Source organism: Camelus ferus, chromosome 4, assembly GCF_009834535.1.
Source record: "Camelus ferus isolate YT-003-E chromosome 4, BCGSAC_Cfer_1.0, whole genome shotgun sequence".
Classification (NCBI taxonomy): domain Eukaryota; kingdom Metazoa; phylum Chordata; class Mammalia; order Artiodactyla; family Camelidae; genus Camelus; species Camelus ferus.
This window is the reverse complement of record NC_045699.1, coordinates 5,994,825-6,009,565: the sequence shown is the minus strand read 5'-3', so window position 1 is coordinate 6,009,565 and position 14,741 is coordinate 5,994,825. Positions and strand designations below refer to the sequence as shown.

The window sequence follows — 14,741 nt, the reverse complement described above, 5'->3', positions numbered from 1 at the left end:
CGCGACCCTCATCCACTGGGGCGTGGGTGGGGCTGGTGGTGTCCGAGGCATCTGGGTTTGCATGAGGCGGGAGAGAAACGAGAGATGGAGGCGCCTAGGGGGGCTGTTTGGGTTCTGTCCAGTGCTCGGCCTTCAGTACTCAAGGCAGAGCACAAGAACGGGGGTCTGGTTGTTGCGGTGGCTTCCTCTGATGGGCGCAGTATCTGAGCTCTGTTCACTTGTTCTTCTGCTCAGAATATTTCAGGGGCCGCCCTTTCCCTTTTATGGTGTGAATTTCTGTTGGCAGTATAGGAAAGAACATTTTGTTGAAGACAGAAAGATTTCCAAGACCCGTCCAGTCTGACCTGCTTCCCTTTTGTTGTGATGCTCCGAGGCTGTTAGCTCATTTCCATGCGCCTCTGAAACTCCTTCGTGGATGTGAAGTTCGCTGGCGTCCTGTTCTTAGAAGTTCAAAGGGCCCGGCTGCCTGTAAGCAGAGGGCAGCACCCCCAGCGTCCCCGCATGTCTGAGTGCAGTGTAGCCGAGGGGAAGGGCTCTTTCCAAAAGATGTCTCTTTACTTCATTCCTCATTGTTTGTGTGTAGATCTGTTTATAGCCGATTAAAGGAGAGATCTGGCCAGCAGCGGGTAATGGTTTAATTCACAGGGACCCCAGTCAAAATGTTGAGATTGCTTGCACTTTACTATTGCCACAGATGGATTACCATAAAGGGCCTCCCTCTTTCAAAGGCAGTACAGACGAGAGTGTGATGGGAGGAGGCCTTTTTAAAAGCATGTAATCACTTCCATGTATAGCTAATGCTGAACCAAGAATGGGACAGAAAACGGTGGACTGCTCACTGGGGGTAACTGAGAGGGCTTTGATGCAGCAGAAAATGGCCTAGACTGGATGCCGAGGCCAAATTTAGGTAGAATCTCCACGTAAAAGAGTGTGCCTGAAGGGTCCAGAGAGATGGCGGGGGGTGTGTGTGTGTGTGCATGTGTGTGTTTGCGTGTGTGTGTGTTTGCGTGTGTCTGCCTCTTACCAGCAGAGACAACCAGTGCTGGGATCATACTTGCATCCTGTCTGCAGGGTTTGGAGGAGGAGGGGTTTCCTGGCAGGTCTCTGCTGGTAAACCTTTAGTAAAGGACCTTTACTGCAGGGCACCCACATCGAGCGGGTCTGCTCTCTGTAGGCTGTGCGCACCTGCAGCACCCGCGGGGGGCGGGGAGGGGGCGTGGTGCAGGGGCGGCTGCTTCAGGCGCTCTGCTGCCTCCCTTCCCCTCCGGCAGGCGCCCTCCAGGAATGCGGAGAGCGGTGTCTTCCTCCTTTTACTGTGTTTATTGTTACAGTTAGCAGCACTGAACCAAATCAGTTATTGCGGGAAGCTAAGTAGTTGTGGTTTATAAAGGAAGCCTTCGCTGACGGCACACCGCAGGGCAGCGCAGTAGCCTGCCTGGCCGGGGATGTGCGTTTAGCTTCCCGGTTACATTTTGCATTTATCTGTTATCTTGCAAAATTGTGCTTAAACACATAAAAACACCTAACTGAAACATGCATTTTCTTCCCCTAAAGTTGACTGACACCCCTCTTAATGAAGAATAATGTGGTTCCTTTCTTTGTAAAAGAAATTAAATTTAAATTAAAAGTGTCAACAATATTAATGCACTTCAGAGAGTCACTTTTTCTAACATTAAACTTGTTAGGCCAGGGAAACCTGCCAGCTTGTTGCTTACTGGATTTTCTCTGGTTTCTTAAGGTTCGCCATCGATGGTGCGAGCTGGTTGTGAAGCACAGACACACAGGAGCGTACAGACACGTGGAGCGATTCCTCCAGGAGGACCAGGTGAGCTTCGCCTTTAGCAGGTGGAGACTCCCTCAGCGCTGTCCTCTCACTCTGCGGGGCACTTAACACAGGGACTCAAGGAGACGCCTCTCTCATAACAAATATTTAAACATTTCCCAGGGATTTTAAAGAGTTGGTAGGAGCTTACCTGTCACGCTTTTGAGCTGATTTTTTCCTTCTCTCTTGGTGTCCCTTTGAATCATCTCCCCTTGTAAAAACTCCCTCGCTGCAGCCCACTGCCGCTGCCAAATGAAGCATGCACAGACCTCGCTGCATCCCAGACCTCAAGTTCGTCAGGTCACGGTTCTGGCCTAGTGATGCCATGGCGAGTGTCTGTGTCTTCAGTGGCCCTGACTTAAAGTGTGTGCGAGATGAGACGGGGAGAGCCGCCACTGGCGGGAGGAGCCTGGCCTGTCTCTGCACCTACATGGCAGGCGGATCCCTGTGCTGAGTCTCCTTCCTGTGAGAACCTTCCTCACTGCTCACCAGTGAAAGGGACCCCTCGCTAGGAGCGTGCAGAAACCTGTTGGAAGGTGTGGTCCTCGCCCCCTCTGCTGGGTCACCACCCACCCGCCGTGCCCCCGGCCTGGCTGTCCATGGCGGTGCATGTGCCATGGCTTCTGTCGGCTGTGGGAAGTCGGCTGCAGCCTGCTCCTGCTGGCGTGACCAGTGTGTGCCTCTCAGTGAGCTCTCTGCCCAGCACCGTGGGCTGACGGAATGGAGCCACATTTGAGTTGGGGTGGCGAGTGGGGGTGGGGCAAACAAAGGGGCTTTTGAGAGCGCCTGAGTACGGGGGGCAGCCAGCAAGTAAGGGCTCGCTATTCCCACAAAGAAAAATACACGACTTTGTTCCAGAAGAAATGTCACATTTGCACAGTGAAGCAAGAGGTGTTTGGAAACACGGTCGGGGGGTGGAATCAGGACAAAATGGAGGCGCAACTTCAGGTCTGTTCTGAAAACCAGAATTAACTGCAGTATGTTTGGAACCACAATCTTTGCCAAGTAAGGATTACCATCAGTTTATTCAAGCAAGAATTTTTGAACCCCTAACCACCACACCACGTTTTTATTTTGCTCTATCTTTGAGGTCCTCCTTTTAATTTGCTCCAGCAGAATGAAATCTGTAGCATAAGCTTAGAACAAGAGAGGAGGCAGAGCCAGAGGGGTCTTTTGGTCTTGCAGAGCACAGCTGGCTGCTTGCAACCCTCCAGGGGAATGCACATGTGAGTCTCTGCAGCACGGTTTTGGAAACAGAAGGGCCAGTGTTGGCGGCCGTGGTGGGGAAGTTGGAGGAAAGCGGCGGGCAGGCAGGGATGAACAAGCAGGCGTCCTTCCCCGGGTGGCCTGATGGTCTCCCACCCCTGGCCGCCATGTGACATGCTAGGGACACACTTTCCTGGGAAGAAGGCTTGTGCCTGTGTGACATGGCACCTGGGGTGCACCTTTCAGCTGCAGGGCTCTCCGCGGGTACCTCCCGGTCCCTGTGTCCCCGACAGTCATCACTAGAGAAAGGCTTACTCAGCACTCTGCGGTCGGTCAGTTCAACCACCAGAGTCTGTAGATGGAACTGATGGGCAAGAATTCCTTGGGGTTTCAATGAGAAAGAGAAGGGACTGAAAGCTGCAGGTCCCCAAAGAACAGCCATGCAGCTGCCGGTCTTTCCAGGGTCTCGGTAACCTCCAGACCAGTGCGCCTGCACGGAGCCAGCACAGCCTGCGCCCGAGCGCGTGGGGACACATGGGGGACACGTGGTTTCTTTTTCTTAAACTCTCTGGCCTCTGTGCCCCCACAGGCCATGGGCATCTACCTCTACGGGGAGCTGATGGTGAGTGAGGATGCCCGGCAGCAGCGCCTCGCCCGCAGGTGCTTCGAGCTGAGCAGGGAGCACATGGACAGGTCCTCCGCCCAGGTGGTGGCCGAGATGTTATTTTAAAGAGGTGATTCTCTTGCTTTCCTTTCCCCATTGTTTGGCCTTAACCGAGATTCTTCTTAGGAGCCAAGTAAGTCAATGAGCCACAAATGGTGAGCCAGGAGCCCCGGCAGCATCAGGGCTGTGCTCTGCCGGGGGGCAGGTGGTGCCTGTCTCTAAGCTGTTCACGCCCACACGGCAGCTCCCTTGGCACTGTCTGGTCCGCTTTGGTTTTGTGATTTGTGGGAACAGTTTGTGGGAGAACATCTTGGGTCGGTTTCGGAGGTGAGCTGGAGAGGCCAGTGGACGTGTGGGCCCTGTCTTCAAGGTGAAGGCAGATGGGGGTGGGGGTGCTGCCGGGTCGTCCCCCCGAGCTGCCCACGGCACGTGAGAACTCGAGGTTCCACGGGTTGTCTCTGCCTGGCTGGGGAGGAGGCAGGAGGTCCTGCGTGTCTCCAGACCGGCGGTTACCTGGTCTTGGAGCAGAGTTTCTCCCTGGCTTACGTTGGGAGTAAGTGGGAGTCCTGAATTACCCAGATTGCTTCCTCTGTTAATTGTGCTTGGAATTGGCCTGTTAGATTTATATATCCTAGCAATTTTTAACTGTGGATTTCTGCATTTTAAAAGTAATTTAGCAATGGTACATAAAGTTTTATAAGTAGAACTGTGAGATTACAAGTGTGATTTTTTTTCTCTCTAACATTCTTTATCATTTCTGTGCGTGTTTCTCTTTAAGGGTTACATGATATAATAGGGTATGTCTGATTTTGTCTCTTTTAATGTAGCATCAAACCTCAAGCATTTTTCATGTTATATAGCTTCTCTATAAACAATTTTAATGAATATTTAATATATTAACTTGATATTTTTAACCTATTGTTGGATATTTAGTTTCTGATGTTTTCCTCTTATAAAGACCATTTTTGTCTAGTATGTTTAACTATCTTATTTATGTGAAAGAACTCTGATACCGAAGGGAGCGGTTTTCTAAAGTATGATTCCGTTCTTCCAGAAGAGCCAGGGAACTGTGTTGGCTTGGAAATAGTAGAATTGCCACGACTGTGCGTCTTGCAGTGAAACAGCTGTGTGCAGGCACTCCCCAGAACTCCCCCGGGCAGCTTCAGACCCTATTCAGAGACGGGCCAGTTTGAAAAACAGAACAGTTGCACAGTTATCCTGTTGCCAGCCTCATACAGGAATCAGTATAAGTCATCCTTCTCTTTAGATTTTTTTAATTTCACGGAGAGCTTGTGTTTCTTGAAGTGTGTGAAACTACAGTGGGGCAGACCGCCTTTGATGTTCCCTGGGTTCCAAGCTGTGGAGAAGCCACCGCGGGCTACACAGCTCTGGCATTCGTCATTGTGACTTCTGCCCCAAGCAGACAGAGGCCCAGTCCGGGCCCCGAGCCTGCTGTTTTCCCACCACCCCGTCCCTGCCCTTCTGGGATGAGCGCAAGGTCAGTGCGTGCCCTCTGGCCCCCACCCCAGCTTTCTCAGTGAGGGACAGTAACGGGGGCTCCCTGAGTTGCACCTTCCAGCAGCCAGGAATCCTTCCCACCCTGAGAGGGGCCCCAAAGACGTCCCAGAGCATTTAGAGCCTGTGCCCCAAGTAAAGACGGGAAACGGAGCAGACCCAGAACGGCTGATTGGGGTGTTTTTCATTTCATCTTCCAAAGCCGCACTGACATTTGTGTGATGAGTCCTTTGATTTAAAAAAATTACACCCCTAGGATGGCAAGTAAGTGAACAAACAGAAATAAAACCCATTTGGTAGTGTAGCAGGCCTGGAGGTGGTGTCATCGCCTCGTGTCCGAGAAACCCAGTGCGTGCGATGTGGGCGCGGCTCGGTGGCGCCCTGAGTGCTCTGGCTGCTTGGGTTCCTGGCATGCTGATTTGTGACTTAAGATTAAAATCACATTGCCAGGGATTACCACGCAACCATGACCCTGGCTGCTCCTCCAGAAGCCATAGTTACCCTCTCTCTGCAGTTTGGGAGACAGATGCATCTCATAGCTCCTCTCTGGAAACAGAAGAAGCCGACGGCCCTGGAAGATGCTCGCCGGCCCTTTCATTATGCCCAGCCGACGACCTCTCTGACGAGGTGCAGAGCTTAGCTGATTGGTGAACAGTGACTGGTTTCCGCTTTGTTCACAGTGGCTAAGTTCTGCACCTGAAGAGAAGGTGAGATGGGGACAGTTAAGTTGGAGCCGCTGGGGCAGAGGCCACTGCTGAGCGGTCAGCTTGGGGCCGAGCACGATTCTGGAGGACGAGAGCCCGCCTGGCCCCAAGGATGCACTTTGTCCTGTTACAAATGCAAAGAACGTACTAAAAGTCCACGGAAGTATAAATCCACTAATTAGACATCTGTCTGAAAGCTCAAATGTATTGAAAGCTTCAAGAAATATTCTTTTAAAAATCTAAAACCATGAGAATCACAAAAGTCGAATCAAACTATGTCAGCGGTCGGTGGCCTGTGAGCAGGTCTGGGGCTTTTGGAGGAGGCTCCTTGCTGTGATTTGCGAGCGCGGTGAACTGTCTCTTGTATTTGCAGTCCAGGTTCTGTTTCCTGCAGCCGCCCCCGGGACGAGGCCGAGCCAGCCCCCAGCTGAGGCACTGCTTCTCCGGCTGTCGATTGGACCCGCCCTCCGGTGCCTACTGAGCTGATATCAGTTCTCATTTTACACACTGGCTCAGTTCAGCAGGAACAGGAGTCGAGCCCTAGAGCAAAAGCCTTCCTGTCTGTAAGTGCCCAGAGGCTCGGGAGCCGGGACTACAGCCACGCGAGGACGGGCCGAGAGTGCGCTGCGGAGCCGACCGGCGGCGGCGGGGGCGCCCCTCCACGTGTGTCCTGTGTGCGGGGGACGTGGAGTCACAGAGCTGTTCTGACACGAGAGGAGGGAGCTTCCGCCCGCCGAGGCGGAGTGCGTGTGTGGCGCGGGCAGTGCACGCCCCTGTCACGGTGCAGTGTGGCCCGAAAGCAGTCCACGTGAACGCGGATGTGAAACGGGCTGCCTTCCTAGCGCCTGTCCTGTGAACGAAGACCACGTTACAGCCGCCGGCTTTCACAGCCGTGTGCGAGTGAAGCCGGTGGCACATGGTCCAGCTGTAAAGCCCGTTCTCGGGGCTATGAGATGTGGCCGGTCCCCTCCTGTCCTCCACTCGCAGTCCTCTCTCCAGAGCTGAGAGCACCAGGCACGCAGAGGTACTTGTTTACAAGAATTCCTCTGTTGTGACCGGGCAGTAAATTTTATTGCTGTTTCCTTTGCAGGAAAGATCACAGAGAGATTCTTTTTCATACATCTCCTCCTTGCCCTAGTGGGACCAGGATCGCATTGACCCTGGACATCAAAGGAAAGATTATGGGGCTGCTAAAGCCATCAGCCGACAGCCGTGTGCATGCCGTGGAGTGACTTCCCCAGAGGCTCTCACAGTGGAGCTCGTGTAAAAGGCACGTCCTGGTAAACGGTCTCCTCAGGGCTGTGTGACACCTGTGTCCCCACCCTGGAGATGCCACCTCAAGATCCTGAGTCTCAGTGGAATCTCCTCTATGAGTTAAGGCAATTCTTACACACAGATGATGGCGTATACACCTGAGACCTGTCAGAAAACCTGCTGAACCTTTTCCTTCCATCCCCTCAGCATATGGACATTTGTGCAATTCCAGGAGAGCATCTGTATACTGGGACCAGTGAGCACCACATGCTGTCCTCCTCTGGGTCATTTCAGAAACATTTTGTACAATTATTTTGACTGATGTGTCCATTATTTAGATTTTTTTCCGAAATTTTTTGTACCTTTTGTTCAAAGTGCAGATGTATTAATAAAATGTAAAGGATTAGTCTTTTTGTATTTGTGTTTGCTTCTGAATTTAATACTGTTTTAAAGGGGGGGAAGTGTGTAAGGAAAGGTCACACTCTGCGTTCTGTGTCCTTCCTCACACCAGTTTCTGTGTAGTTCTCAGGGTGGCGGTGGTGCTCCCCAGAGGCCGCGGGCGCCTGCTCCCGACTGAGGCGGGCCCAGCACTGTCAGTCTGTGGTGGTGTCACCTTCCTCTCCGACGAATGTTTGAAGTTTAAAAGACAAACTAAGCTTCCAGCACTGTCTAAAGGGAAAGGTGGCTTTAAAAGGCCCCACAAGCCACAGCGCCGGGTGTGGTCGCGGCCACGCCCCTTGGGGGAGCGCGGCCCCCGTTCTGCCCTTCAGGAGCTCTTGATTTCCGAAAGTAGCTAAGTGACTCATTCTAGAAGGTCTTGTAGGGGCTTGGTCGTGGCTGTTCGTGTGCTCTGCATGTGATGGCATGTGCTTTGTGTACCATATTGATAGAATAAGTGATGTGTAAGTGTAAGTGTGAGCGCGCTGCCTTCTGCGGAGGCCAGGGATGCACGACGCGGCCTCCCCTGCGCGCGGTCGGCCCAGCACGTCCTGGGGCTGCGGGCCGGCGGTGGTTTGGCTCCGTGCCGTTGTTCTGCAAGTTAAAACCGCTGAGGCAGAGCCAAGCTGCTGCAGGAGCCGTGTCGCACAAGGACAGCTGCTACCCGTGTCCCCGGGCCCGCCGGTCCGCGCTGGAACTCGAACTCGGTGTGACCTGCAGGTGGTGGTAGTCGTGGGAGGGCCCTTGTGCCCCGGCTTGTCCCTGTGGTGAGGGAGGGACAGACGGCTCCACCCAGCCTTCCTGCCTCCCTCCAGCCGCATGGAGACCCACTTCCTCCCCAGTCCTGTGACCCCTGGACCGGCCCCCGGAGCTTGTCCCTCCAGGAGGAGAGCGCGCTGTGGAGGAGCCGTGGCCAGGGCCTGGCAGGCGCTGCAGGATTCCGGGCTGACCACCAGTCAACAAGGAGGCAGAGAGTGGAACCAGCACTCTGCATGTGCAGTAGGGACCTGTGCGGACACGCAGCAAAGCCCGGTGCAGGGCAGTCTGCTTGCACAGGGTCCCCTGGGCCACAGTTGGCCTCACCAAAGGCAACTGTAACCCACTGGGCAGCTGAAAAGCAGAAGCTGAGTGACTCATCAAGGGCCAGTGTTTTCAGAGCTTTATGTTCTAGGCCAACCACCTCATCCTATGGATGGAGCCAGCCGCGTGGGAGGACGTGGCACGTGGGAGGGAATCTGCCCAGGACTTCTGTTCAGCAGACCTGCCCTGCAAGTGAGTAGTCTGTTCCAGCATCTTCTGCCAAACAGAACTCTGGGTGTCCCAGGCCTGGGGCCTCACACGCCTTCCCAAGAAGTCAGGGAGGGAGATGCTCCCCCGGCACTTTGCCGGCAAGTGACAAGTGTGGTGGCTTAGGGGCATCCCCTCCCCAGGGCATCTTTGACTGCACCATCTCAGGGTACAGGGGTGGGGGGGCCCTCTGTGTAGGGCCCAGTTGTGGCAAAGACTCCATACAAGGTGCCCAGACTGGGGTGAACCCAGGTGTAGACTCAGCCCCGGGTGGGGGCTGGGGAGCTAGGGGGTCTAAAGCAGAAGGGCCCAGGGGTTTAAAGGGCTGCCTAGACCTTCCAGGGCAGTGCCCAGCGGCCAGACTCAGTGAGGAGGGCTCTCAGCCCCCCAGGCTGCTGTCTTGAGGACAATGACCTCGCCCTCGCTGGCTGGGCCCTGAGGGTTTACAAGGTGGAAGGGAGGAGAAGCTGGCGGAGCTATTCAAGGGTGAGGTTTTATAGATCTTTTCCCACCCTTTGGTGCTGTCTGGGAGATTGATTGGCTAATAAGGTATTTCTGTTCCAGATGACTAGAGGGTGTGAAAAAAGAGGGAGGAAGCCATCAGCCAAGCCTGGGGGCGGAGAAGCCACCATAAAACTACAGACATTCCCAGGCCCAGAGCCAGCGGCTGAGCCTCCTGCCTGGACAGTGGGTGGCAGCCGGGCTCCCTGGCATCCGAGCAGAGGCAAGCCTGGCAAACCTGGCCCTGGTGGGAGGACCAGCCACGGGAGCCCACTCTTGAGGGCTGGGCCTGAGAAAGGGGGCTGGTGATGGTACCAGAAACGTGTGTGTGTGTGTCTGTCTGTCTGTCCGTCCATCTGGGAATGTGAGTCAGAATGCAGAAATGCAAATGAAGGCCTCTGACCACACATTTTCAGCTACTCTAGGCAACTCCCATAAAGCTAATCTGGGCAAGTGCCATTTGAGAAAAAAAAAAATTCAGGGGTTTGGCTTCTCAGCCCCAAGGACTGAGATGGGACAGACTGCTCCAAAGACCCGTCCGAGGCCCCTCCGTCACCTGCCTGGGCCCTCAGCCTTTTCTAGGGGCTCAGCAGCTCCTGCTCGGCTGAGGGGGACAGGCTGGGGCTCCCTCAGCTGGGTGCCTGCCTCGGGGGGACAGAGCTCGGGCCCTGAGGGGGAGCCTGGTGGCTGATGCCCAGACAGCTCCTCTGGGGGGCACGGTGTGATTTCTGTTTCTTAAACCTTATTTGTGTTCCTTCTTGCAATTTCCTCCAGCTCAGGCCTTTGGGGATCGCCCCACCACTGAGAGCCCAGCCCAGGAGGTGTTGCGAGTGCGGTGGAGCGGGCCCGCAGCGGGGCCCTCACTGCCTGCCTAGGGTCCCAAGGTCCAGAAAGTTCTTCTCCGCTCTGTGGGGTCTGGCAGAACAGGACTTGGAAGCAGAAGTGTGTGTCCTAAGACCGATGAGGACACTGTTGTTAAGATTTGAAAGGCAGGAGTGAAGGAAGTCTCCCGGGTTAAGCCCTCTGACGCCTTGGGTTCTCACGATCCGACTGTGTGATTTACGTCTCCCAAGACACTGACGTCAGTTACGTCTAAGGAGGGAGGCTTGAGAAAATGCCAGTTACAGAGATAAATAAGCAACTGGATAGGAACCATTTTTAGTGTTCGTCGTTGCTCGTGGTACAGCTATAAGGGTGCGTTCATGACGGGTGGTAAAGAAAAGGCTGGACAGACGGACAGACTGACGTCAGGAGGGTTGGGTCACGGCCCCGCACAGGCTGCTCCACCTGGGGGAGCGGGGCTCGAAGCCACAGTCCTCAGGCCATCGTCTATGTCGGGGAACCTCTTTCTCTAGGAAACTCTGTCCAATACTAGAACGTAAGTCCTGTGAATAAAATGCCACCGTGCTGGTGGAGGAGCAGGGCCTTCTCAAGTTTCAGGTGCGCTGGGGGCCCCCTTGCCCTCGCAGCATCATTTTAACAGTGAGCCTCTTGGAGCAAACACGCATCTTCTTTACAGCTTCTTTCTGCATTCGTCCAACACGCAAACAAACAGAAAGCCAATGTTCTTCCAGGTCCCTTCTCCGAAGCCATCACTGTGAGGAGACTGACAGCAGGGACTATGAGGATGTGTCCCGGCCAGTTCCTGTCTGCGGCCTGGCTTGTGCGCAGATGGGAGCAGGGCGCACACTTACCTTCCCACGTAACGGGCTGTTTCAGGCTTGGCGTACACATGGAGCCTGACCTCCATTTTGGTGGTTCCGTGGTCTGAATGTCACACAGCTCGAGTGGCAGTGGTCACTGTCTCCTCAGGTTCCTTCATTCAGATCCCAGCCCTGGAGATGTCATCTGGGTAACCTTTCCGGGCTTCTGTTTCCTCATCTGTAAACCACCAGCAACTTGGTGAGGTGGTTGTGAGAATTAAATGAATGAGTTTATGTAAAACCCTGGTAAGGGGCCCTGGCGTCCACTCTCAAGGTACGTGCTACCCTCTGATTGTCGCTTTGATTTACTTAAGCAGCCCTCTGCCGGTGAGCCTGTGGGTCGCTTCTGGGGGGCAGCTGTTTGAGGCTGCCCTGCAGTAGAAAGCCCTGGGCGTTGTGCACCTGTGCAGGTACCGGCATATCTGTGGGGTTGTTTCTAGATTTGTTCACGGTGGGATCCACGCAGCCTTCAGTGGGCTGGGGGAGGGGGGAGCATCTCTGAAGAACTGGCTTTTTGTTGCTAAAGAAAAGGATATATAGTTTAAAAACTAGTATGTATGTATGTATGTATTTTTACTATTTGCTGAACCCTGCTCTATTTTGGGGTGGAGGAGGAGGTAATCAGGTTTATTTAATTACTGTTATTACTTATTTTAATGGAAGTACTGGGGATTGAACCCAGGACCTCGTGCATGCTGAGCAGCTGCTCTCCCACTGAGCTATACCCCCCCCCATGTTTAATTTTATTGTAGTAACATATACATGAAAGTTACCCTTTTCACTGTTTTTCAGTGTACAGCTCAGTGGCATTAGGTATGTTGTAGGGGAGCCATCACCACCCTCCAACCATCTCCAGAACTTTTTCACCCCAAAGTGAACCTTCCACCCTGCCTCCCCAGCCCATGGCACCCGCCATTCTACTTGTCTCTACGAATTTGACGACTCTAGGTGCCTCATGTGAGCAGAGTCGTACAACAGTGTCTTTTTGTGACTGGCTTGTTTCACTTGGCAAAATATCCCCAGGGTTCATCCCTGCTGCAGCGTGTGTGAGAACGTCATCCCTCTTCACGGCTGTGGATAGGCCACATTTTGTTTACCTGTTCCCCTGCTGATGGCGTTTGGGTTGTTTCTACTTTTCGGCTGCTGTGAACAATCCTGAATAATGTGGACATTGTTGGACCAATTATCTCTTCGAGTCTCTGCTTTCCGTTGTTTCGGGGATGATACGTCTAAAATGGAACTGAGCATGTGGTGATTCCGTTACCATATTGCTCCCAGGATGTGTACATTTTAAATGTTACTTTTTTTGTCTTTTCCAATGCGGTATGGAAGAATAATTAATTGCATTCCTCTTAAGCTGTTACGTGTTTTCTTTTTCTTTTTCTTTTTTTTTTTTTTTAAAGATTTTCAAAGACATTTGCGTTTCTCCTTCTGTTCATCGTGCGTGGTGTCTGCATCCCTGGCACGTAAGTCTCTGGGTTGATGGTCTTTTTCTTACTGATTCTCAGAAGAGCCACAGAAGTTAGGAAACTAGCTCTTTGCCAGGTGTTGCAGAGACTTTTCCCCAGTGTGTTATTTGTATTTAGGTTTTGCTTATTTGGTTCTTATTCCCGGCTGGTCAGTCTGTGGGGGTCTGAGTTTATATTTGCATAGAAAGGGCTCCCTTCCTGGCCTGAGGGCTGCAAACAGGATTCCTGGACCCTGCCTCAGGCCCCTTCCTGAGAAGCACCTCAGTCCCTGTAAAGGGCTAAGAAATCTTTCCGGAGCAGTGACCCAGAGGCTTTGAACTTGCGGACCCGGCAGGGACTTGGGTGTGGGGGAGGGGGAGGCCAGGGTCTGAAAACAGAGTTTATGTGAAAGTCTGCAAACCACAGGTGGGCAAGAAATTCTAAATGAAATATAAGGACATTCTCTCTACATTTTGGGAGTAGGAGTCCTGATTTTATAAACTGATTTGTGCTGACCCGAGTGACAGACTGTCTTCCCAGGGTGGCAGCAGCCTCCCCAGCCAGCTCCGTCCCTCCTGTCTGTCCACGCAGAGCTGCGGGGGCCTCCTCTGGAGAAAACCCTCAGCCCTCCGGTTGCTGACAACATTCAGTAAGGGACGAGGACTTCCTGTGGATGTATTTGCTTTCTCAGCACCACCTCTCCCTGTTGATGGAAATGCCTTTATCATGTACTAAATCCCTGTGCAGATTAATTCAACAAATATTTCTCTGGCACCTATTTTACGCCTGGAACTATTCTGGGTGCTCGTAGTGGAGATGGTCAAAAATACAAAACCTGGAAGAAAGAAAGAGGAAACATAATACATGAATAGATAACCTGGGGTCTAGAATTGTTACATATTAGGGGCAGGAGCCGAGGCGTTGCAGGGTGAGGGGTGGAGAGCGGGGTGCCACTGTCGCCAGGGTGATGGGGGAGGCTTCGTGGAAGAGCTGACACGGGAGCAGTGAGGGAACGAGCTGTGCACGTCTGGGGACAGTGTGTGCAGGACAGCTCACACAAAGGCCCTGGGCTGGAGCGTCTGAGTAACTGCCAGGGGCCCGCGTGGCTGGAGCAGGTGGGTGCGTGGAGGGGTCGGGGGGGGTCTCAGGAGATGAGGTCAGAGAGTACCAAGGGGTCTGTACTGTGTAGGGCCTTGAAAACCATTTTACGAATGTTGGGTTTTACGGAGTGAAGAGGGCGCTTCTGCAGTGACAGTGGCGCGACATCACGGCACCGGAAAGGGATGGCCCAGGCTCGCGGCCAGGCCGGTGACGGCGTCTGTCTGAGAGTGGAGGGCGAGAAACGGTCGGACTCGGGGACGGCGTAGTGGATCGGACGTGGGGTGGGGGGACCCAAGAGCGCCTGCAGAGCTGGGCCTGAGCCACTGGGATGCTGGAGTTACCAGTGACCGACGTGGGGACTGTGCGGTCTGGGGGAGCCGGTGGAATCAGCTTTGGCCGCTAGTTCAGTTTGGCACGGTCGCCTGACCTCCAAGTTGAAACACCCGGGGCTTTCAGGTCTGTGTTCCGGGGAGGGGTGGGCCCCTCTGCACACAGGGCGCATGCAGAACCTCGGGGAGTGAGGGCGCGTGGGGGGAGGGGCCCAAGGACGGAGGGGCTGAGCACGGCCCAGCGCTCTCGGACTGAGGAGAGGCCCTGGAATGTTCCACCAGCCAAGGGCAACTGTCAGGGGTCGGGCGCTGCGCAGAGTGGGGCGAGGGGGCCTGAACTGGGGGCTGGGGTGCCGAGGAGGGCACGCGCGGCCCTGACGGGGACGCCTCCGTGGGCGCCCTCTCCGGGTGCCCCCGAGGTGCTGCAGGACTCGAGCTTTGAACACGTGTCCGTACGCACCACTTTCAGAACTTCCTGGCTCTCCTTTAATGTTCGCTTTTCCATACGAATTTTGGAGTCAGGTTATCTAGTTCTCCTTTTAGGATCCTATTAAGTCTAATTTATCTAAGACACTTATTGCCTATATCCAGGATGCCTTTCCAGAAGGAAAGAACCACCAGTTAGAATAGTGGCTCTGAAATTAAACGTCTGGAGAAAGTCCCCTTTGTCGTCGCTGGGCTGGCACCTAGCGGGGAGAGGCGGGGGAGGAAGCCCCCGCTGCAGAGACGTGCCTGGTCCCCAGGGTTAACAGCACCGCACTGGAGAAAC

At 53.9% G+C, this 14,741-nt stretch overlaps 1 protein-coding gene across 8 annotated transcripts in view; it reads left to right on the top strand.

The window, feature by feature from the left end:
- Positions 1-7,582, top strand: part of AOPEP (aminopeptidase O (putative)) — a 324,257-nt gene extending 316,675 nt beyond the window's left edge. For 3 of the 8 annotated variants that reach the window (XM_032477459.1, XM_032477460.1, XM_032477456.1), the window contains 3 exons: positions 1,739-1,825; positions 3,618-3,762; positions 7,002-7,582. In XM_032477459.1, coding sequence (XP_032333350.1) covers positions 1,739-1,825; positions 3,618-3,758 — 228 coding nt within the window. In that variant the 3' untranslated portion in view covers positions 3,759-3,762; positions 7,002-7,582. Of the gene's footprint in view, positions 1-1,738; positions 1,826-3,617; positions 3,763-6,284 lie in introns of those variants that run through there. The other 5 variants (XM_032477461.1, XM_032477458.1, XR_004319043.1 and 2 more) reach the window with 4 other exon arrangements.
- The last annotated feature ends 7,159 nt before the right edge of the window (positions 7,583-14,741 follow it).